Source organism: Salvia hispanica, chromosome 2, assembly GCF_029641045.1.
Source record: "Salvia hispanica isolate PSC_SH4W2 chromosome 2, Shi_PSC_v1, whole genome shotgun sequence".
Taxonomy (NCBI): domain Eukaryota; kingdom Viridiplantae; phylum Streptophyta; class Magnoliopsida; order Lamiales; family Lamiaceae; genus Salvia; species Salvia hispanica.
In genome coordinates this window covers 21,540,902-21,563,741 of record NC_142693.1, presented here as the reverse complement: position 1 = coordinate 21,563,741, position 22,840 = coordinate 21,540,902, and the positions used below count along the sequence as shown (strand labels likewise).

At 37.8% G+C, this 22,840-nt stretch overlaps 3 protein-coding genes, 1 non-coding gene and 1 pseudogene across 4 annotated transcripts; 3 read left to right on the top strand and 2 right to left on the bottom strand.

Moving 5' to 3' along the window:
- The first annotated feature begins 4,139 nt into the window (after positions 1 to 4,139).
- Positions 4,140 to 5,311, top strand: LOC125201534 (putative histone H2A.1). The gene is made up of 2 exons (XM_048099690.2): positions 4,140 to 4,421; positions 4,875 to 5,311. Exons 1-2 carry the CDS (start codon positions 4,233 to 4,235, stop codon positions 5,085 to 5,087), a joined length of 402 nt encoding a protein of 133 aa, XP_047955647.1. The 5' UTR covers positions 4,140 to 4,232; the 3' UTR covers positions 5,088 to 5,311.
- A 1,594-nt stretch (positions 5,312 to 6,905) lies between these two features.
- LOC125213260 (uncharacterized) lies at positions 6,906 to 8,910 on the bottom strand (annotated as a pseudogene).
- Positions 8,911 to 10,172: 1,262 nt separating this feature from the next.
- LOC125200643 (formin-like protein 5) lies at positions 10,173 to 15,375 on the bottom strand. Its single transcript, XM_048098339.2, has 6 exons — positions 14,805 to 15,375; positions 13,116 to 13,770; positions 12,356 to 13,028; positions 12,069 to 12,268; positions 11,326 to 11,561; positions 10,173 to 11,240 (listed from the first exon to the last, which is right to left on the bottom strand). Exons 1-6 carry the CDS (start codon positions 14,949 to 14,951, stop codon positions 10,383 to 10,385), a joined length of 2,769 nt encoding a protein of 922 aa, XP_047954296.1. The 5' UTR covers positions 14,952 to 15,375; the 3' UTR covers positions 10,173 to 10,382.
- Positions 15,376 to 16,189: 814 nt separating this feature from the next.
- TRNAA-AGC (transfer RNA alanine (anticodon AGC)) lies at positions 16,190 to 16,262 on the top strand. Its single transcript has one exon. It is a non-coding gene; the product is annotated as a tRNA-Ala (tRNA).
- Positions 16,263 to 17,590: 1,328 nt separating this feature from the next.
- On the top strand, positions 17,591 to 22,516 carry LOC125203049 (kinesin-like protein KIN-14C). The gene is made up of 17 exons (XM_048101351.2): positions 17,591 to 17,766; positions 18,139 to 18,399; positions 18,554 to 18,698; positions 18,803 to 18,912; positions 18,997 to 19,116; positions 19,202 to 19,405; positions 19,619 to 19,828; positions 19,906 to 19,980; positions 20,094 to 20,240; positions 20,366 to 20,504; positions 20,584 to 20,693; positions 20,803 to 20,964; positions 21,047 to 21,255; positions 21,351 to 21,432; positions 21,524 to 21,628; positions 21,719 to 21,823; positions 22,208 to 22,516. Exons 1-17 carry the CDS (start codon positions 17,722 to 17,724, stop codon positions 22,388 to 22,390), a joined length of 2,412 nt encoding a protein of 803 aa, XP_047957308.1. The 5' UTR covers positions 17,591 to 17,721; the 3' UTR covers positions 22,391 to 22,516.
- Positions 22,517 to 22,840: the final 324 nt, after the last annotated feature.

Genomic DNA, 22,840 nt, shown 5'->3' with positions numbered 1-22,840 from the left:
TTTAATTTATTTTTCAATTTATTTTTCCCAAAATTCACATTTTTATCTATAAATACCCCCACTTCCACACAAAAAAATTTCCACCACACTATACAATTCTCATCTAAATTTTCTCATCAATTCTCAATCTTTCACTCTTACAAAAAAAATGTCTGGCTCTGGCGATCAGCCCTCCGATTCCGGCTGTTGGAACCACGAATGGTTCGGCTCACAACCATTCCCTAGTCTGGAAATGTAATTCTCGGCCCTCCTCAAAACCAAGGTTCTCAAGTTCTGGGTGGCTACCGACCTTACCGACCCTACTCCTACTCCTACTCGTGGTGTCCGCATCCCGTACACTTCAGCGGAGATGGAGTTGTTATTCAAAGCCTATTTGATTATCTCCGAAGATTCGGATGTTGGCACGAACCAAAGTGGGGATAGATTTTGGTGGCGCGTCACTTGTCGGTATAATGAAAACCGGCCGGATGGAACCATCTATCGCAATAATAGTATAGTGCGCAGTGCCATCTTCAGAGCCAACGACGAAATCTAAAAGTTCCAGAGGAATTACCTCTAGGAAGAACGATCGGCGGGGAACGGCAAGAGCGAGCTCGACATCATCACTACGTCCTTGGCGACCTACCAATCCTTTAATTACAAACCGTTTAAGTACCTCAGCTCTTGGCAGGAGGTGCGCCATCATCAGAAGTATAAGGGTGGGTAACATCCTCCTCCAGCTCCTCTAGGAAACGGTCGAGGTCGGTATCCCTATCTAACGCCGGCGAGGATGAGGTGGCTAGCCAGCTTGCCGCAACTAACCTAGGTAGCCCCGACGCCTGCCCGAGCAGTTCCCAACTTCGGCCGTTAGGAAGGAAGAAGGCGACAACCAATCGCCGTCGTGCCGCGACTCCATCCGCCCCCGCTCCCGCTCCCTTTGTGCCACCTTAACCCCCCACCAACTCGTGTGGACTCTCTTGGCTCAACTCAATATGGCTGATAGGTCTCGAATGACTCCCAATCAACTTGATTCACATGTTGCAATGGTACGGGGTCTCCGAAGAACATTAGGGATAGAGGACTAGTCTTTCAAGGGGTTGTTTTTTAGCCTTTAATTATGTAATTTTAATTTGTAGGATTTTAATTATTTATTTTTTTATTTTCTAGGATTTTAATTATGTATTTTTATTTTTAGGATTTTAATTATACGTTTTTTATTTTTTAGGATTTAATTATGTAATTTTTATATTTTAATGTATTTTCATATTGTAAAAATGTTTTTAGATACTCAAATATTTAAATTAAATAATGGATGGTGGGACCCTTGAGTTTGTCCTTGCGGAAGAGTATTTTTAAAAAAAAATAAAAAAAATAAACTCCTATATGTAGGAGGAAATTACAAATGATGTCAAGAGAACTCGAACTCGGCACCTCATATATTGATGTATAAACTCTTTGCCGCTAGGACAAGGGCTCTGGATGTTGGAACATATATACTAAAAAGCATTTTTCGAGTTTATTTTGAATTTGATAAATTGCTTGTATATTGTAAACACTCTTCATTTAATGAGAATAATAAATGTTTTCTTCATACTGTGTATTTTACTTTAATGGGCATTGACCGTATTTAATTATATAATTAAAGCGCCGGAAAGTAAAATCAATCTAAGTCTTCTACATTGAAGGTTGGATCGTGGAACAGGTCATCACAGTAGGTGGCCCAACCGGTACCTTGTAGAAGTAAAACTTTTTCACAACCTAGATAGGCTTTGGCTACCTATCATAAAAGGTTGCAGTATCCATCCGAAAAGTCGTCTTTACCTTGAGAATGACTAGTGACACTGGTGTGGTATAACATTGAATGGATCTAAAGTATAGACACGTCTTTGTTGCTATCTACTGTAAGACGATGTCTTGGAGATTTAATATTTCCTAATCTTTGTAATAATATAGGACACACGTTATTTAATCATACGCTGCTTTGACTTATCAATAGGTGCGAGTTTTTCGTAACCCAATATTCCTGATATCTTGGGTAGTAGTAATTAATAACTAGTATGGTGTCAGTTTTATTATTACATTGAATCGTGTGCCTGCGCGGTTTGACTATATCCCCAAGAGGTGTTCGAGAGAAGTTCTATTATTCGGAAACCCGGCCGGTTTGGATTTAATCCAAGAATAAATAGAAAAGGAAAAGTATATTTTTAATATACATCTCGTACTAGACAAACTCTTGGAAATAAAGATATTAATTAATTTTAAGTCTATAGCAGACTACAAATTAATTAATGGATATAGAAAGTCTTAGACACGGGAAATAATATATTAAAGAGGTTAACCCGGATTGCTTGTAATCACGGATTGGATGGGCGGTCAATATTTCTTCTATAGTGGCACAAGAAATATTTCATTGGCCTTATAAATTATGGGTTATAATTTAATTAGTAAAGAAGGTCTAATAGGGGAGGCCCAATCCAAGCCCCATAGATCCCTAACCTAGCCCATCATAAACTCTATAAATAAGAATGTAAGAAGATGAGACAAATGTTATCAAAACCCTAGCCTCCATACTTGGCTTTCTTGTCTTCTCCTTCAAGATTCTTATAATTTCTAAGAGATTCCTCCCACAAGGAATTTAGATCTATAAAGTTAAGGGTCATAGGTTAGAAGATCTTTGGCCTTGCATTCATAATCAAGCTTCAAGATCTACACATGGAGAAGTAGCAAGCCACTTCGATTCTTTGGAGAATCATTGTTGTAAGTATTCAATAACATAATTTAATTTAAATTATGTGATTAATTGCGCAATTATGTGTTTCTACATGTTCAAGCATGAAATTGAATCGACCCACATAATCACCTAAATAGATTCTTATGTGGATTTATTGTTTTGCAATTTCCGCTGCGATTATCCCCAACTCTGGACTCCTTGCGGAAGAGTATGGATGTGGATATTGTGCTCTTGCCTAAGAGTATGGAGTAAAAAGTAAATAAAAGTGGGTCCGGGGAGGGAGTACTCTTGTCTAAACTCCTATTATGATTTCTTATTATGATTTTAAAAAGTAAATAAATGTAACTCCAAATGTGGAGGGAGTACTATATAGTATTCCCTCCGTTTCTTCATAGTTGAGTCATTTTACCATTTTGGTAAGTTTTAGTTGAATCATTTCCTTATATGGTCTCTTTTTTCCTCTCTCTACTTTATTCTCTCTACTTTATTTACTTTATACTTTATTCTCTCTACCTTTTCATCTCTCTTACTTTTTTTATCTATTTATTTAACATATTCAACATTCATTTCTAACACTTCGTGCCGAAAAGTTCTGTCTCAACTATGAAGAAACGGAGGGAATACTATGTAACATCGAGTGCTGCCTCATGAGTACATCATTTGAATATACTAATACATTGAACATATGGACTATTAGCATTTGTACTGTGTTGGGATTGACATCCCATGCCATGAAATAATGAAACCTCGCGATTCAGTTGAAGAAATTTTGTTATTGCCCTCCGGTCAACGAACTTTAGCGGCTCTACAAAAAGAGATAATTCGAACGATGAAAGAGAAATTATATTTATTATTTTGTCGCCATCATCTAATTAGATAAAAAAACATTGTACATTATTTTTTATACCTAGATTTTTTCCACGTATTGTCACATGACGAAAGGATACAAGACGATATCAATACTCATACAAATAGATAATAATGGTGACAAACAACATCCTAGAAAGTGTGTTTTAGCATCATAAATGAAAAAAGTAAACAATTTTATGAAACCAACAAGAAAATCTAATTATAAATTTAATCTATCACTTCCTTGTTTCATTACTACTACTATAATTCTTTCTATTTTAAATCCGAGTAAAACTTAATGTACTTATATAAATTCATTTAAAATACTCCTAGTATTCTATTTTTAAACGGTTGAGGGCATCCCGCCGCGGATAGTAAACGCAAATCCAAAAATTTGAAAAAATACCAAATAAATTTATTCCAAAGGCGGTTAAATTTATCCCGCGTCACCAACCATCTCCAAATCCATCCGTCCATCCCAATGCTTATCGACGGTCACAATTCACGATCCGCTCACAGCTTATTGATTGGCTCATATGCATTTCCCCATCACTATATAAACCTCTCACACACCGCAAATTCTATTCATCGATTGGCTGAATCTCTTCTCCTCCGCCTAGCAAACCTCTCTCTCCATCTCTCCAATTCTCTCTCAAACCACCAAGATATTGCAATGGCGGGTCGTGGAAAGACGCTGGGATCCGGAGCGGCCAAGAAGGCCACATCTCGAAGCAGCAAGGCCGGTCTCCAGTTTCCCGTCGGTCGTATCGCTCGGTTTCTCAAGGCTGGAAAATACGCCGAGCGCGTCGGCGCCGGCGCTCCTGTCTACCTCGCCGCCGTCCTCGAGTACCTCGCAGCTGAGGTGATTATCTTCAATTTTCGATTCACCTCTGTTTCTGAATCTAGGGCTTTGAATTTTTATTTTTCCCCCTTTTCTCCCAGTTTTTAGCTGAAATTGCTTTACTACGGTTTGAAATCTGGCTCCTGGATCCTTCGATTTCATGATTTTTGTTACTCACCGTCTTTCCAGTGCAATCAATTTTCTCGATTTCTGAAAATCCCCAAATTTTAGGGTTTGAATTCTGTTTTACCTTCTTTCACCCGGCGTAAACTTTGGCTCCTGGATCCTTCGATTTCATGATTTTCATTACTCGGCATCTCTTTGGTGTATTCAATTTTCTCGATCTTTGAAAATCCCCAAAATTTAGGGTTTGAAACCATCCCTCTAAATGTTGAATTAAGCTTAACATCGTTCTAAATTCTGGGTTTGGAACATTCATGGCGTGATTTATGAATAATTTGCATTCGATTTCAGGTTCTTGAATTGGCTGGAAACGCTGCGAGGGACAACAAGAAGACGAGGATTGTCCCGAGACACATCCAGCTGGCTGTGAGGAACGACGAGGAGCTGAGCAAGCTTCTCGGAGATGTCACCATCGCCAACGGCGGAGTTATGCCCAATATCCACAACCTGCTGCTCCCAAAGAAGACTGGATCGTCGAAGCCCTCTGCAGCCGATGAGGATTAGGCTGGAGTTTAAGCGGAATTACTTTAGTAGCATTTCTACAGTGTGTTGGTTTTGTGTTTAGATGCAGTTGGTAGGGAGTGAACTGACCGGATCTTTCTTTGCATTCAGTCTTTGTAAATGGGTGGCTGGAATCCCAATCCCTTCTTTTCTTGGTTTAGCTAATAGTAATGGAGAAAAGTTACATTCTTGAAAGTTTATGAAATCAAATTCTGCTACATTTTTAATCCTCTTTTGGTAGTCTTTGTTTGCTTTGTTTTGGTTTTATTTTGACGTTGGTTACTAAAATGGTGGGGTGGGATTTGAATGACTTGTTTATAATGTTTTTGGTTTTAGCATTTATGAATGAATTTGGGAAATATCAAAATCAACTAAATATTCGACATTAAATGTGTCAAAGTTCTAATCTTCATCATCTTTCTAATAATATTTTTAAATGATAAAAATGTAAGTGCCATTCAATGATCACTCTTTTGTACTACAGACGTATATTTTGAAATTGAGAATTATCATTAAAATGATTAATATGTTGTCAAAATGTGTGAATAAATGAATATACATGACATCATAGAGAATTAACTCAATTAAGAATTAGAGATATATTCTAATAAATTATTGAAGAGAATATAGAGTTAGAGATATATAATTATTTTTGTAGATTCACTGAACTCCTATTGGATTTTGTGGAAATAAGTTGGATTAGAATAAACTATTATTAGAAGGTTTATAAATTGTTGGAGCTTATTTTGATAGCTTAGAAGTTTGTGTTCCAAATACTTATTGAAGAATTCATAATCTCCTAGATAGGAATATGACCAAATGCAAACTCTTACTCCAATCCTCCTAAATAACCTATAAACTACTTAAACTTAAAGAGCTTATAAAATCAACCGAATATTTTTGTACCCATATTATTAGGATATTTCAAACTTAAAGAGCTTATAAACTACTTAAACTTAAAAGAACTTATTGGATAAAGTAGCAACATAGAATACTGACACACTTTAGCTACTTAACAATTTTTCATTATACATTTATGAATAAAGTAGCAATAAAGTTATCCAATTTTAGAAGTGTCAAACGAATTGTGTCAGCTCGGCCCGATACAGGCTTACCTCGAGCCGATAATTTGAGGATCGGCTTGATCAAGCCAACAGACGAAGCAGGTTAGGTTGGGTTGGGTTGGGTTGGGTTGGGTTGGTTTGAATATCAATCAATAAACCTAGACCTAGCTCAACTAGGCCCATTTCATAAGTGAATTGAGCTGGACTACACATAAAATTAGTTCTTTTATTGCATTTTTTGAATTTCTTGAATATTTTAAAAACTTATTAAATATTACTCCTATAAACTTAAAAAAGTTCTCTAGCCGGAATAGTTTGACAGAATCAGAGTCATGTAGAAGCACAAAATGAGAATGAATTCTCACAGTTACCAAAATACAGAAATGCAGATAGAATCCTCAACAACTAACCGTTTAGCTCATCCAAATATAACAAGTTTTGAAAAATGAAAACAAATATACTCTGATAATAGTCGCATGTTCAATTGCATCACGCAACAGCAATAAGGAACTCATACAAAAAATTGAATCCGGCTTGAAGCTCCGAGACATAAACCTCTTAGGCTGCATCATTCCTCGCCCTGCACTAGAAACAACGAAGCATGCGTGGAATTGGAAACAATACATGTTTTAGATTAAAATCTCTTGAAATGTTAACTTTTTGGATGCCTCGATATGAATAGACAATAACTGAAATTTAGCAAAGGCATAAAGAGTGGTGAAATTTAAGTAACAAAGAAGTTAACTAAAATCAGCAGTTTCAATATAAGTTTCAGATTAAAATCTCTTGAAAAAGACAATAACTGAATGACCAAAAATAAGTTCGAGATCGTACGGTATTAGTATGCATAAAGAATGGTGATAATATCACTAATCTCCACTTGATAAGGAATAGGATACAAATTACTAGGGCGCAAGGTCCTTCATCAATTTGAGGAAAAAATCATCTCCATCTAGCATCGAGGAAGTTGCAGAATCGGCTGAGAATCCCTTTTCACGCATTTCTTCCATGAATGATCTTGCCTTGTCAACCTCATTTTGCTTTAGCAGACTCCTGATGATGACATTGTATGTTACACGATTAGGTCCACACCCGCGACCCTCCATCTCTACCAGCAAACGTTTTACCTCCTCGAAAGACCGTTCTTGACAAAATGAACCAATGATCATATTATATATATGAACGTTAGGTTGTACACCATTTGAAGGAAGTTTATTGAAAGAAGTCTTGCAATGCCATGTTTTCCATTTTTGCATAATCCATTTATAAGAGCACCGTACGTGACTACGTCAGGGGTAAATCCTTTATCTTCAATCAGGCGCAACAATGAAACAGCCTCATTAATCTCCCTATTCCTACATAGCCCATCCAACAATATAGTGTAAGTATGCAAGTTAGGATGTACATGTTGGGCTTCCATATCCTTGAAAAGTTTCCGGCCCTCAACAAATCTATTTTTACTAGATAATCCATGTAACATGGTGGTATAAGTATGCGTATTATGCACCAAACCTTTACTAGGGATTTCAAGAAAAAGAAGCCAAGCTTCATCAACGCATCCCTTGTTGCAATATCCATTTAATAAGCTATTATAGCTAACAATATCAGGCTTTAAGCCTATCTCTACCATGGAATCAAGTAACTGTTTTGCTTTATCTATTTCACCTTTCATACAAAATCCATCAATAAGTGTATTATATATGACCACATTGGGAGAAATGTTTTGTTGCGTCATAATTTCCAATACATTTGTAGCCTCTTCCATCTTCCCTTCCTTGCAATATGCATCAATCAATATACTGAAAGTATGCACATCCAAAGATATCATTGAATTGGCCATTTCATTCAATAAGTCTCGAACATCGGTATGCGTACCATTGTCACATAGTCCCTTAATCATGGTAGTATATGTGACAACATTAGGTAAAATACCTTTGCTAATCATCTTAGGTAGAAGTTGCAAAGCGTCATCCATCTTTCCACCCTTACAAAACCCATCAATTAATGTGCTATAAGCCCAAACGTTGGGTCTCCACCCACAACTTTCTAATGCCGCAATGACCTGTCCAGCTTTGCATAACCCATCAATCAAGTGCAGAATCATAACAAAATTAGGTTCAGAAACTTTTAGATCCAGAACCTTTTGGAATAATTTCACAGCTTCGGCCTCCTTACCCTCTAAAAACAATCCTTTAATGAGAGGGCTGATTGTCACAGCATCTGGTTGGTAACCACTCTTAAAAAAGAAGGCCATTATAGCAAAACCAGAGTATATTTCTTTCAAGTGACAGCAACAGTTAACCGCAATACTCATAGTGTAGATATCAACAGGGAAACCCATGTGAAGCATTTCATCGAACATGTTAAGTGCAAAAGAATACTGCTCAATCTTTACACAAACACTCATAAGTTTGTTGTACACTCGAATAGAAGGCTCCGGCCGCATACTCTTCATTTCTCCAAACAATTTAATAGCATCATCTAATTCTTTAACAACACTGAAATCTATTGTGCGCCGCTTAGGTTGAAAAGCCTTGGAAGAGAAGAGAGAGAGGGTGGAGGAGAGAGAATACCCGTTTTACGAGACCATCGATTGAGAAATCCTCTTCCATGAACGAGATCGATTGCAGATACAGCACCCCTTCTGCTCATCTTCAGGTGAGATTGATAGTTAGGAAAGGGAAAAAATTGGGATTTGGGAATGAGACTGTTCACGTCTAAACACACAATTTGTTCGTCTCTCAATGTACCACATTTTTCAGACCAAGCGATAATTGAATTCTTTTGATTGGTTTAATGAAATTAATGCATGTTGTAAATAATTATTTAAAATTTTACATACATACTTATTTGGCAGTATTTATTAATGCATGTGTATACAATGTTTGTCAATGAATCTTTACTCATTTTGAAAATGAGAATGATCATTAAAATTATTAATAAGTTGCCAAAGTGTGTGAATAATTGATTATACAGGACATCATAGAGAATTAACTCAATCAAGAGTTGGAGATAAATTTATCGAAGAGAATTATGAGTTAGAGATATATACTTATAAATGATTGAAGAGGGGAGATGATCAAAATAAGTATTGTTGTATGTGTTTAAATCCAGAAATACGACCCAAATCTTAGCCATTGGATTAGATGATTTAATAGTCAATAATTAATCAAAAATACGAAACGTCATAATTAAGCAGTTTTAGGTCATATTATAAGATTTGAGTTTAGTGTCATGTTATCATTTTAGGTATGACCTAAAAATACACTAACCATCACTTTAGAGTTAGAGATATATAATTTTTTTGTAAATTTACCGGAACTCTTATTGGTTCTGTGGAAATAAGTTTGATTAGAATTAACTATTTTTAGAACGTTTATAAATTGTTGGAGCTTATTTTGATAGCTTAGAGCACTCCCAATGCTCTCCCTTATTTCTCTCTAACTCCTGCCACATCAGCGCCACATCAGCACCAAAATTTATCCTCAGTTTTTAGCCAACTGCTCCAATGGTTTCTCCCTTATTTCTCCCTAACTCAACATTTCATTTTTAGATCATTACTAATTTAATTGTTTTATTTTTGTATATAATAAAGCTAGCTAATTTATAAGACAAGACAAATAATAGTAATAAAGTTCGTAGTATTAAACACGAGTAAAAAATTACAACGACGAAAATTAAAAAAAAAAATAGGGGGGAAATTATTTTAAATTAATTATTAAATTTTAAATTTATAGGGGGGAAATTAAAAAAAAAAAAAAAACTATTTTTATCGCCAGATTATCGCCCACAGTGGTCGGCGATAATCCGGCGATAATCCGGCGAATTTTCGGGATTCGGCGTTAATTCGGTAGAATTAACGCCGGATTATCGCCGATTCCTCCCCATTGCCGGCGAATTTTCGGCGATAATCGGCGATAAAACGCCGGATTTAACGCCGAGTGCATTGGGAGTGCTCTTAGAAGTTTGTATTCCAAATAGTACTTATTAAACTGAGAAATATTCAGTCTAAAAACAAAAAAAATAAAAATCAGCAAGTTTGTAGAATAATTTACTGGCTACTTCAGAATAATCAAAGTCAATAACAAATCAAAAGGAAGAACTATAAACAAAACAGAGAAAGTAACAAAGAATAATGAGTAGTTAAAAAGAGGTGTAGGATCATATATTTCCAACTCCAACCTTGCCCAAAAACATGGTAGAGTGCCAATGCTCGGAGCTCGTACCTACATTTCTACGCTTCGTCGTCTGAACTCGACGTATCTACTCGCCTATCAGCGATGGCCGGGAAAAGTCGCTGTCGAGGATCCGCTGCAGCAGCCTGTCGCGGATCAGGAGGAGCAGCTGCCGTTGCATCTCCACTCCTTGGCGCTCTGCTCGGCTTGAGTGGCGCAGCTTTCACTTCTCTGCATACTTTATCCAAAATTATGAGGAAATCGCGAACAATGACGAATAGCCTCAGCCCCTCGTCCTTCCCGGAGTTCCCATGGAAGTAGTCCGCGGTGCTCTTCACTAACGCCATTATCCGCTTCTCTTCCTCGCGCGACCAAGTCACGTCGACCTCAGCGTTCTGCACGAAGCTCCTCAGCGTCTGATGGAAGCCGTTTTCTGGAGGTATGTTCTTCAGTTCTGATTTCAGGATGTTACGAGCTTTATCCAGCGCGTGGTTGAGCTTGGAAACCGTTCCTGTTAAGCTGTCGGAGTCGAGTAGCGCGGCCCTCCTGACGTTCTCGAGCTCGCTGCTCAGGCCGGAGACCACCTGGAGGCCGAGGCTCCTCAAATGCTCGTCCGAGGATTCGCTAGAGGGATCCTCGGCCGAGTCATCAGAGTTGACGCTGGACATGCTCCTCGTCTCTTTCGCTGCTCGTGCAGCTCTTGCGCCTTCGGAACGGATTATTTCCTGGACGACAAAGTGTAAAAGTGTAGTTTTTCCGTCTGTTCCTTTCACGTCTGCTAACTTGAGAAGCGTGTCGAGCTTGAACGCTTGCGCACCGCCACGGAAAGTCCCGTCATTCATACGATTCCCGGTTTTGAGAACGGCCTCCAGAAGCTTGAAAAACAATCTGTTTTGTCGCAGCTCGGAACTAGCAGCCTGAACACGCGAACAAATATACACGATGATTTGATGAATATGAACAATAAAGTGCAGCGATCGAGATTTGACTCATTTTTCTCACCTCCAAAACCGCGAAAGATTCTTTTAGCGTCGTCATCTCTTCTTGAAGAGTGCTCATGAAAAGCAAGCATTCTAGCCTCTTAAATGCAAATGGAATATCAACCAACACTTTCAGAAACCGCTCTGCGGGACCCAGCATAGAAAGCTCGCCGGCATAGAGCCTCAGTTTCAGTTCTTCGTCGGATGTAGGTGTCATTCTTAGTAGATTTTGAACTAGTTCCGAAGGAAGCTCGTGACCTGTTCAGTCAAAAAGGTCAGCAATACTTTTAATGATGTGGAATCAGTGACAGAAATCCATACTTCAAGAAACATCTTCATTGTGATCATGTGCTACCTATCTATATAATAAATAAATAAATAAATACACGCGATTGACCGCCAAGAGAACTGAACGATTACAATTTGCAAGCTCTGACCTAAGTTCATATGTATTCAATCAATATCATTACTTGGCGAGATGACACGTAAAGTGAAGCATGTGGTAACTCGGGATAGATTTTAATGACGTGATCATTTCAAGTACCATGAAAAACTAAACATGATGAATAAAAAATGTAGAAAGGGCTCGATTTTCTACAAGGCCCTAATATAAGCAAAGCTTCTTGTCTTCAGAGTTTCTAGATTTTATAATAATGTCAGGAGTTCCCGTTTGTTGAGTGCCGAGATGTTGCCAAAAAATTAGACGATACGTCTTAGGCAGACAAAAAAAATCAAATTAAGTAGAATGGCAAGGGAAAAACATACCTTCTTCTAGTGCATCACAAACTTCTTCTGTAGTAACATTCAACGCTTTAAGTAGAATCGCCAGATTCTGTGCCTTCTTGGGGTCAATTAATTGAATATATTGTGGTGCGGCATCTTGGGACGAGGACTCTTTCTTTGCTCCAGTCTTGTTATTTGCAGGAGCATAGCCAAATAGATTTTCTATCATCTCTTCACTGAACCTGCTCGTAACGAAATTTACATTTATAAGATGGGCCTAGCATAAAATAATCAAGAATGTGAGTAACGATGGAGGAAACTACACTTACTGGAAGGAACCGGATTTTATCTGATGCCAAACCATCGAATGATCAGGGTTAGCCAGCACTTTGTCCCAGAAGAATGGCTTCAGTTTAGTTTTACTACTACCAGCCTCGGTTTCTTGAGTTGAAACTGATGGAGGATTTGGTCCGGGAGGCTCAGGTCGAGGGGGTTTGAAGCCAATAGGTGGTGGCCGAGGTGGAGGGCCACCAGGACCTGGAGGTGGTGGTGGCGGTGGACCAGCCTTGGCACCGGACAGAATAGGAGGTGGAGGTGGCGGACGAGGGCCAGCGTTTGCACCATGAGGTATGGGAGGTGGAGGAGGCGGTCCAGGTGGTGGAGGAGGTGCACCAGCAGTGGATTTCATTGGTGGGACATTGGGTGGAGGAGGAGCAGGAGTAGCAGCACTATTGGCCGGATGTCGTTTAGAATCTCGCCTTCCGGGGGGTGGCCTCAATGGAAGTAAATCAGGTTCATACATCAAAGAGTTTCCAGCTAAGTTGGTAGCAGCCCCATTCCTGACTTCCAATGGGATCTCGTATTTCGAATTGCTTAGAGTATGTGATTCTCCATAGTAGTTTCCACCAACTCTGTTATTGTTTACTTTAGTATTGAATGACTGATTACCGAGCTTTTGTTCATCCACGGAACTTCCTAGACCGAATGACATCTGTGGAGAGGCTGCAGAAGTCGAAAGTAAATGAGTAAACAACGAGCGAGTGCAATACGAGATTTAAAATGATGTAGTAGATAAACAAGATATCGTACAAATAGAGTAGTCGCTTATGCTTAAGCTGAGAAGAGGCCTCTCGTCATTTTTACCCCGCCCAGGACCAATCCCGCAGCATCTGCGACAGAAGATAAAGAGCACCACAACAATGACAAGCGTCACTGAAGCTGTTACCACGACGGCAATAACAACAGTTCTGTTGTGGGATTTATCATTGCTCGACTGTTGGTTAGAAGCACCTGGAGAAGTTTGTTCATCCAAAGCTGGCGGTGAACTGGAGTTTACATCCGGATGGAAAAATGGAATGACGGGAGGAGGACTGGATGGAATAATAGTCGGAGGTAGAGGAACTGAAGGTGCTGGACTTGGTGACAAACTTGTTGGCGATGGAGCGGGTGCTTCTCCAGGAGTCTGAGCTAGCTTGCGTCTCGTAGAAGACCAGGGCAGGTCGAACATGAATTTCAAGTACTTGGTATACCGAGAACCAAAACTCTTTTCTCCTTCCACATTATGAAGCACGATACTTTTCCCTCTTGCACAATCTATAAGGAGTTGATGAACCTGAGGTAATAAGATACTGACAGATTGGTGCATTTGCGTTCTCGAAGATTTACCACTCACAAGTTCAAGATCTTGTAAAGTTTTTTGTGCTAGTTTCAACTGAGGCCGACAATTTTCGTTTAGTAATTCACCCTGCAGTACGAATACCATCAGATATTGCATAATGGATGTGCAGTATGTGTTACAAACAAGTAAAATTCTTGTGGAAACTAGAATAAATGAGTAAACGACCGATAGGAAACGCTGAAGAAGATGAAAGTTCAATGCTTAAGTAACAGTTCAGCATAGAAGATATACTCATAACAACGATCAAAAGCTTCTAGAAAGAGAAAAATATAGTATTATCCAAACGTGCCTTTTAATGGAATAGGAACCAAGCAAAAATAGCAAATATAGTAGAGATTATCAAAGTTGCAATCTATTTTAGTAACAATGGATTAGTCTATAGTATTATCTATGTATCTAGGCTAATCTTCAAATGTAAATGCCCTGATGAAGGATACATAGGTCCAAACAACAGTGAAGTATTACAACACCAACAAGATAACAAAGTAACATTTCCATAATCCCCAGAAAAACCGACCACAGCACTATTGGCTATAGCACATTTCACAAAGAACTCAAAAGCCACAAGATACCCACACTGAAGTTAGAAGTGAGGTAAAGGGATAGTTTGGAAAGCTTTCACTCATCAAACCAGTGTGCTTACATTGATAAATACCCCACCCCCTTCACAAAAATCCCCTTGATTACACATTAATATCTATAGGGGGTGTTTTCTTTCATGATTGAGTCTTTTTATCTTTTCCAAGCCTACCTTCTAATGGGATATAAATCCAGCCAAATTAGCTCAAATAATAGAATTATAGCACTGAGACATCCCAACGTTGCAATCCATTTTAGTAACAATGGATTAGGCTATAGTATAATCCATCAATCTAGGCTGATTTTCAAAAGTAACGCGGTCCAAACGACAGTGAAGTATTACAACACCAATAAATCATAAAGTAACACTCCAAATCATCAGAAAAAAAAAAGACCACGACACTTATGCACATTTCACACAAAACTCAAAAGCCACAACATAAATTTAAAAACCATATATCACACATGTTATGTATAAACATGAAACCAAACTCAAAGAAGAGCATGAGCTATATATATACCATTTCCAGATTTATGAGCCCTGATTCTACTAGATAGGCCACCAAAGGATCTTCTTCTTCCTCCATCCTGCTTTGAGCTACAACCACAGCTGAAAGCACAGCAAAAGCCACAAACCAAAACACCCATTTCCTTTCTTGAATCTTCATCTCCCCAGCTACACACAATCCTTCTCATAACACATTCCCAACAAAGAAACAAAAGCGAGAAAACGAGTCTTTTTCTATTTAAAACCGCCAAACTCCGCAGGAAACACTTCAAAGGTCGAATCTTTGCAACAGATACACCAACCCAACTCAATATTTCTCAACGATTCCGATGCCACACCTCAAAGATTCCACAAAGATAAGCTCAAATCGCACTGGGGAAAGGCGGCGCAATCTAACAAGGCTGACAGGATATAAAAACAAGAAAAGGTACTCCTTGAAGCAATCAATAGATGATAAAAAGTTGAATCGAATAAGAAAAAATCCTTGCTTTTTACATCGGATCTGCGTTATAATGTGGAAAAGAGGAAGAAGAAAAGGAAGGGAGAAATGGGCAGCCTACCGCGTGAGTTGACCTGGAAAATTCTTTCCTCCTAAGATTAATTTAATTCTTTATAATTAGATCTTTTAGAATATTTGGTCATTCATGTCTAATTGATTTCCTAACTTTTATTTTCTAGTACTATATATAAATACTATATTTATAATGGCAAGGACTAGTATTGATCTTTGTTCCTCTCTAGAATGCCATGGACTTATGTTTTGACTTATAATAATAACTGAATTTATAGAAATTAAAGTTTATATACTCCTATAATATGAGTACTAATAGTATTCCTTGTTAGCTGGACTACGACTAGTAATTAACTATAAGTAAGATGGGAAAATCATGCCAGTTAGATTGTTTTTGGCATCGACATGGAAAAATCATGCAAGTTAGATTGTTTTTGGCATCGACATGAAAATAATTTTGTCAAACATATATCTTATTCGTTAAGAAAACTCTTAACTTGGAACAATCGAACTAAAAGATTATTTGCATATAATACGAAATTGTTAGCGACAAGAAAACGAACATGCATATTATGGAGGAAATATGAGCGGCAACAACTTAGTGGTGGTGGAGGTGAACTAAAGGCTATTAATTGAAGACTTTCAAAAATTGGTAAAAGACTATAATAGATACGCTATGAAAATTGAGAAAATTAAAACACAATCGTAAATTAAAGTAAGACCAATATTATAAACTATATTGTTAATTATTGATGGTTATAAAAATCCGACCCAAACTCAACCATATAAAAACAAGAACAAAATAAAAACTTGGTACTAACATATTGGCATAATGAACAAATTTAGTTTACTATTGTATAAAGTAACAAAAGATTGTGAAACATCACGGGGATGTAGCTCAGATGGTAGAGCGCTCGCTTAGCATGCGAGAGGTACGGGGATCGATACCCCGCATCTCCATTCTCCCATTTTAGTTTTTTAAAGGTTAGTATTTATGTTATTGTTAGGTTTTTAAGTGCTATCATCGAGTCATCTAAATTTAATCTTCATATATGTTAGTAATTATTAAGTGCGTATTGCACACGGCACATGTTTTTAATTAAAATTGAAATGTATTAATGCTGGTATTTTACTAGTCTTGCTACTAGTGTTTTATACATATAAAACCTAACTATGAAAATCCCGTACAAAGTACTATGATTATTAGTACTTAGTAGTATTAAACAAGCTGATTATTAAATCTAGATATTAAAAGTAAAATGACTAGTTTTTGGATGTTCCTCAAAACTAGGAATCGTAACTAAAAAAATTATGATAAAAAGAAATTGACGGAAGAATCTCGATTGAAAAAATTGAAAGATTCGCGAGTAGTCGTAGTCGTTGCCCCACTGCCCATTCCCTTGCCTCCCTTGTTGTACTGCAAGATCGGGATATAACAAATCACATGTAAAGACTACGACAGATAAGTTGAAGAACAACGACAGTCAACTTCCTTTACCCCTTCTATTTTTTTTTCTCTGCGATCGTGATATAATAAGGTATTGGATGAAATGGCTGTGACTTGTGATAGATGATATGAATACCAACAATCACCTAGGATTCGAAGAGAATCATGCCATAATTACCAAACACTAAGTTTAATATGTTAGTAATTTTATTTTGGGCTAGGATTAACAAAATAAGAGGGTTGAATTATTATTGAATTGACTTGTCAAGGATCCAACTAGTTAAAGCTAAACCCGATACAACACGTAAACAAGATTCTTAAGCCAAATACAAACCTAACATGACACCACAATGACACAAACCCAACATGACAACCACGCGCAACGACACGAAACAATTCAGACGTGATGCAATTGAGATATGACCAAACGACGACGACATAATAGTGGAGGTTGTGGCAGTGTGAAGGCAAGGAATGAATGGAGACGAAATATGAAAAGTACAAATGATAAAGTATAATATTAACTCAACAAAAAAAAAATTAAACTAATTAATTATTAACTAGTCATCCGAATCCGACCCGAATTATAGCATGTATTTAATGGGTCAACCCAATAGGGCAAAAACACAGTAAAACTTGACACTAGTTCATTAATTTTGCACCTTTTGTGGCGTGTCAAAATTTGACAATCCTTTTATTCAACCACCACACTTCCCAATTTTCTCACATAAAAATAAAAATAAAAATAAAAATAAATTAATAAATAAAAAACTATTTGAAGTTCAATTTATAACGGATCTTTCCTCATTACCGCCACACTCAATTTTGAATTCCAATTCAAAATCTGACCCCCACTTTTTCTTTGTCCATACGCTCTTCTCAATCCGGATCTCTTCTTCTGCAGCTCCCAATTTCCTGCTAGAGAGAGAGAGAGAGAGAGAGCTTCGCTAGTACCCCCCTTCCCCCCTGCGTATGGCTTCCAAGAACCAGAACAAGCCTCCTCCCGCTCTTTCACATGTGAGTGCCGTTTCACTATCAATTATTCTTGATTTTTAGGTCATTTTGGGTTCGTTTATTGCCTCAATGTTCGTATTTCTTTAGATGCGTGTACATTATTGAGCTAATTGGGGGCAATGGTTCTGTATTTGTGCGGTGTTTGTGTAAAATTAGGGTTTAAAATTTGTGCTTTTAAGAAATCCCTCATGTTTTTGTTAATTGTGCAGTGAAGACTGCCGGTATGTTTGATTGGATAATCTGTGGGGATAGTTTTGATTGAATTACTTTTCATTTTCGATGAGGGAATTTACACACAGTTGTTTCCTCGGTAGTTTCGACGGTGTGTGGTTTAAATTTCTGATTTTGAATTGGGGTTGCTATTGGTTTATGCAGAGTAAGCCCAGTGGCGATGAGGCTACGGTGGATAAGAGGCGGCGGATTGGAGGCTCTAAAGTGACCTCTGGAACTGTGGGAAGGCCACAATCTCGGCAAGCATTTTCGGTGGTGAATGGGGGACAGGATCCACCTCCTAACAGTAAGCCATCGGGCAGCTCGGGTGCAGACTGTGGAGTTATTGAGTTCACCAAGGAGGATGTAGAGGCCTTGCTCAGCGAGAAGCCAGCAAGTAAAAATAAATTCAACTACAACTTCAAGGTATTTTGAGTGGGATTTGTCTTTTAAATTTTTAATTGATCAGTTGTGTCACAGTTTGATATGAGCTGGTGGTGGTTTGTAAGTGTCAGTGTAAATGAGGTTGAATCTGTTGATTCTATGTTGATTCGGGGCACTTCTGTTTTTTTTTTTTCAGGAAAAGAAAGAACAAATGGAGGACTGCATTAAGAGGCTTAAGCAGTGTGTTAGGTGGTTCCGACAGTTGGAAGGAAATTATGTGACCGAGCAGGAGAAGCTCAAGAATTTGCTGGAAGTTGCAGAAAAGAAGTGCAGTGATGTGGGTAAGGATGAACTAATTTCAGGTTTTTCGATTATCGGGCTTATGCTGAAATTGTTTTTGCTAATGTGAGTTTTCTTTTAACTTTAATTTTGTGAACACCGTCAGAACTGCTGATGAAAGAGAAAGATAATGAATTGAATTCGATTATCATGGAGTTGCGGCAAAACCTAGACACACTGCAAGAAAATCATACTAAAGTGCAGCTAGAGAAATCGGTATGAAACAGCCATGACACAGTAAACACAGTTTCGGGTAGCTAATGTTCCAACCACTGCAAAGAACTAATTGTTAAAATGCAGGAAGCATTGGATTCTTTAGAACGAGAAAGAGAGGCCAAACTTGCTGCTGAGAAAGTGCAAGCTTCCCTTCTAGAAGAGCTTAAGCGAACTCAAGAAGACAATGCTAGTAACATCCAGAAGGTATGTAGATGATACATAGGAGGTAAGGATTGTTTATAAATTGTTCATCTAATGTGTTCTTCTGGGTGTTTAATGTCTCGTGCAGATACAATCACAAAATGATATGTACAAGAGGTTACAAGAGTACAACACAAGCTTACAACAATATAATAGTAGACTGCAGTCTGAACTTAATGAAACTAATGAGACACTAAAACATGTTGAGAAAGAGAAGGCGGCAGTTGTGGAAAACCTTAGTACACTGAGAGGCCATCATAGTTCTCTGCAAGAGCAACTTGCAACCTCAAGGGTGCGTTTTTTTGTTTCAGTTTGTGACCTTTTACACTGAATTAAAACTGAAAGAACAAAAGTTATTTTTAATATGCTATGTGAATGCGATTGGTTTAATTACTAGATCTTTGTGTTTCTTGAATATGCTAAAGGCAATGCTAGATGCTATTTGCTATGCTGATACATTTTCATCAAATAATTACTTATGCTTGTATATGCTTGATCTTAAAAGGATTCGCAAAATGAAGCTATAAAACAAAAGGAGGCACTGGCTAGTGAAGTTACCAGCTTGAAAGGTGATTTGCAAAAAATAAGAGATGATCGTGATCAACAGCTGTTTCAAGTGCATGCTCTAACAGCTGAAGTAGTGAAGCACAGAGAATCTACTGGAAAATATGTTGTTGAGTTAGAGAGCGTCAGTGGCAAAATGGACGAGCTAGAGGTTTGTTTTTTTGTTGCTAGATATAAAATTAACGATTGGGAAGCAATTTTCTGATAGCCATTCTTTTCCTTTGTCAGTCAACTTGTTTGAGTCAAACAGTGCAAATTAGACAACTGGAGGAGCAGCTGGCGTTTGCAGAAAAGAAGCTGAAGGTTGTTCGATGTTGATTTGGAATGTCTTTGGCATATATATTTTATAATTAAATTAAGAAAATGGAGTTTTTTATTATTCTGGATTCACAACTTTGCTTTGTATATTGTGCCAGCTATCAGACATGTCGGCCACAGAGACAAGATCTGTATTCGAGGAACAAAAGGCATGTATTCAAGAGTTACAAAACCGATTGGCTGATGCAGAGTTCAAAATCGCAGAAGGAGAAAAGCTTCGCAAAAAACTGCACAACACTATCTTGGTACTATTACTACCTACACTTAAATCATTTTCCAGAATTTTTTCTTAAAAAGATTTTTGTCTATCTTAATTTCTGTAGTAGACGATGCTATGTAAATTGTTCCTGAAATCAATTTGTCAATGCAGGAGTTGAAAGGGAACATCCGCGTTTTTTGTAGAGTGAGACCTTTTTTGTCAGATGATGGAGTTGGAGCTGACACAAAAGTTATCTCTTTCCCAACAGCTACAGAAACAATGGGTCGAGGCATTGATGTAACTCAAAATGGTGAGCTTCAGATTGACTTTTTCGGTGGATTTATATTCCCTTGTTCCATTTCTCATCCATTTTTAATTCTTCTTGTCAGGGCAAAAGCTTGCTTTCACTTTTGACAAAGCATTCATGCCTGATACGTCCCAACAAGAAGTTTTTGTGGAGATATCACAGCTTGTACAAAGTGCACTCGATGGCTATAAGGTGGGTCTATTATGCACAATGTTCTTTTAGCTAGTGAATAGTTCATATTTGTAGATTTTTAATTTGCTGATAATTCAAATTGTTACTAAAAGCAATATTGCATAATCAGGTTTGTATCTTTGCCTATGGGCAAACCGGTTCTGGCAAGACGTATACCATGATGGGCAAGCCAGAATCACCTGATCAAAGAGGTTTGATTCCGAGAACATTGGAACAGGTATTTGAGACTCGACAAATTCTGCAGGCCCAAGGATGGAAATATGAAATGCAGGTGAATGTTGCTTCATCTCTTGCTTACTTCGAACATTTTTCTCTTCGTTGGCTTCAACTTATCACTATAATCAACTTTTCAGGTTTCAATGCTTGAGATATATAATGAAACAATCCGTGATCTGTTAGCCCCAAACAAATCAATCTCTGATGCATCTCGGCTAGAAAATGTGAAGCAATACACTATCAAACATGATGCAAATGGAAACACTCACGTTTCTGATCTTACAATCATGGATGTTCGTAGTAGCAAGGAGGTTTCGTACCTCTTAGACCGGGCAGCGCAGAGTAGGTAATGATATTCATGCTACCTTTATCCTTTTCTTTCAAGCATGAGCAGTTTTCAGTATCAAATTTATTTACATTTTCGTTATTCTTGAATTTTAGGTCTGTAGGAAAGACACAAATGAATGAACAATCTTCAAGGAGCCATTTCGTCTTCACCTTGCGAATCATGGGTGTTAATGAGGTATTGCTCTTCAAATTTCTTGTGACGACTCCAAACTTAGCATTCATACAACTGAACATGTATGGATATCTCTTTCTACTTGTGTTACTAGAGTACCGACCAACAAGTACAAGGTGTTCTGAATCTAATCGACCTTGCTGGTAGTGAGCGGTTATCCAAGAGTGGCGCTACTGGAGATCGGTTGAAAGAAACCCAGGTATCAGAATGACAATCATCTTTGTTTTTCTCAAAGCAAATCTAGCATTTCCTGACTCTGTTACAATCTGTTATCACAACCCTTACTCAGGCCATTAATAAAAGCTTATCGTCTCTAAGCGATGTTATATTTGCCTTGGCCAAGAAGGAGGAGCATGTGCCTTATAGGAACTCCAAACTAACCTATCTTCTCCAGGTGATTGTTCAACCAAACACCGTTTCTCTATATTATGTGTTATGAAAGCATTCATTCCACCTTTTATTAGACATAGGGCTAAAGAGAGCCAAAAAGGATCTTTCGTGTCTAATCCTGCATTATCTTGATTTTTATCAACGTAGACCAAATAAAACAATGCAAGCAAAAACTCCTAGATTCATATGCTTGCATATTCCCAACAATTATTCGAATAATTACACATCCGATTTGACCTATGGGCGAATATGCAACTCTTCCGTTGTCATTTAGATTTGAAGATTTACTAGGTTTCACTGTCATTAGATACAAACTGTTTTGAATCCCAACAGTATAAACCATTGAGCTTATATCTGCTTTGGCCCTCTGGTTTTTTGTCTGCTGCAGCCTTGTTTAGGTGGAGACTCAAAGACGTTGATGTTTGTGAACGTGTCGCCGGATCCTTCATCAGTAGGTGAATCAATTTGTTCACTGAGGTTTGCTGCAAGAGTCAATGCTTGTGAAATAGGCGTGCCGAGGCGCCAAACAAGCCTCAAGTCTTACTCGGATTCTCGTCTGAGCATTGGCTGATTTGATTTTCACAAACTGTGTGTGTATTTTTTACAAATACTAACCTAAACAATCTTGTGTGGTTTTGTATTGTATAAGGTGTCATTACATTCTCATTGATAATATATGATCAAATCTTACCACAAATTCAGTTTCTCTCCCATATTGATATTATACATGATTTAGGCCTTTTGAATCATGACCTCTTAGAGAAGTAGTGTGGTTGCTTCATTACATGAGTAGGTTTGATTAACATTCTGCTTTCATTCTTCCTGCTTCTAGAAGCTGTCCAGAACAATAACATCAATTAGCCCAACTCCAATTTTCTGGTTATTGAGCCTATGTACAAACTTTTTTCCATATGTACAGACTTTTTTCCATAATTTTAGCTCCATGTATTCACAAGTTTATAATCATGCCTCCTTATATTAAAGCTCGTCTCATTAAATATGAAACATTTGAAAAATGATA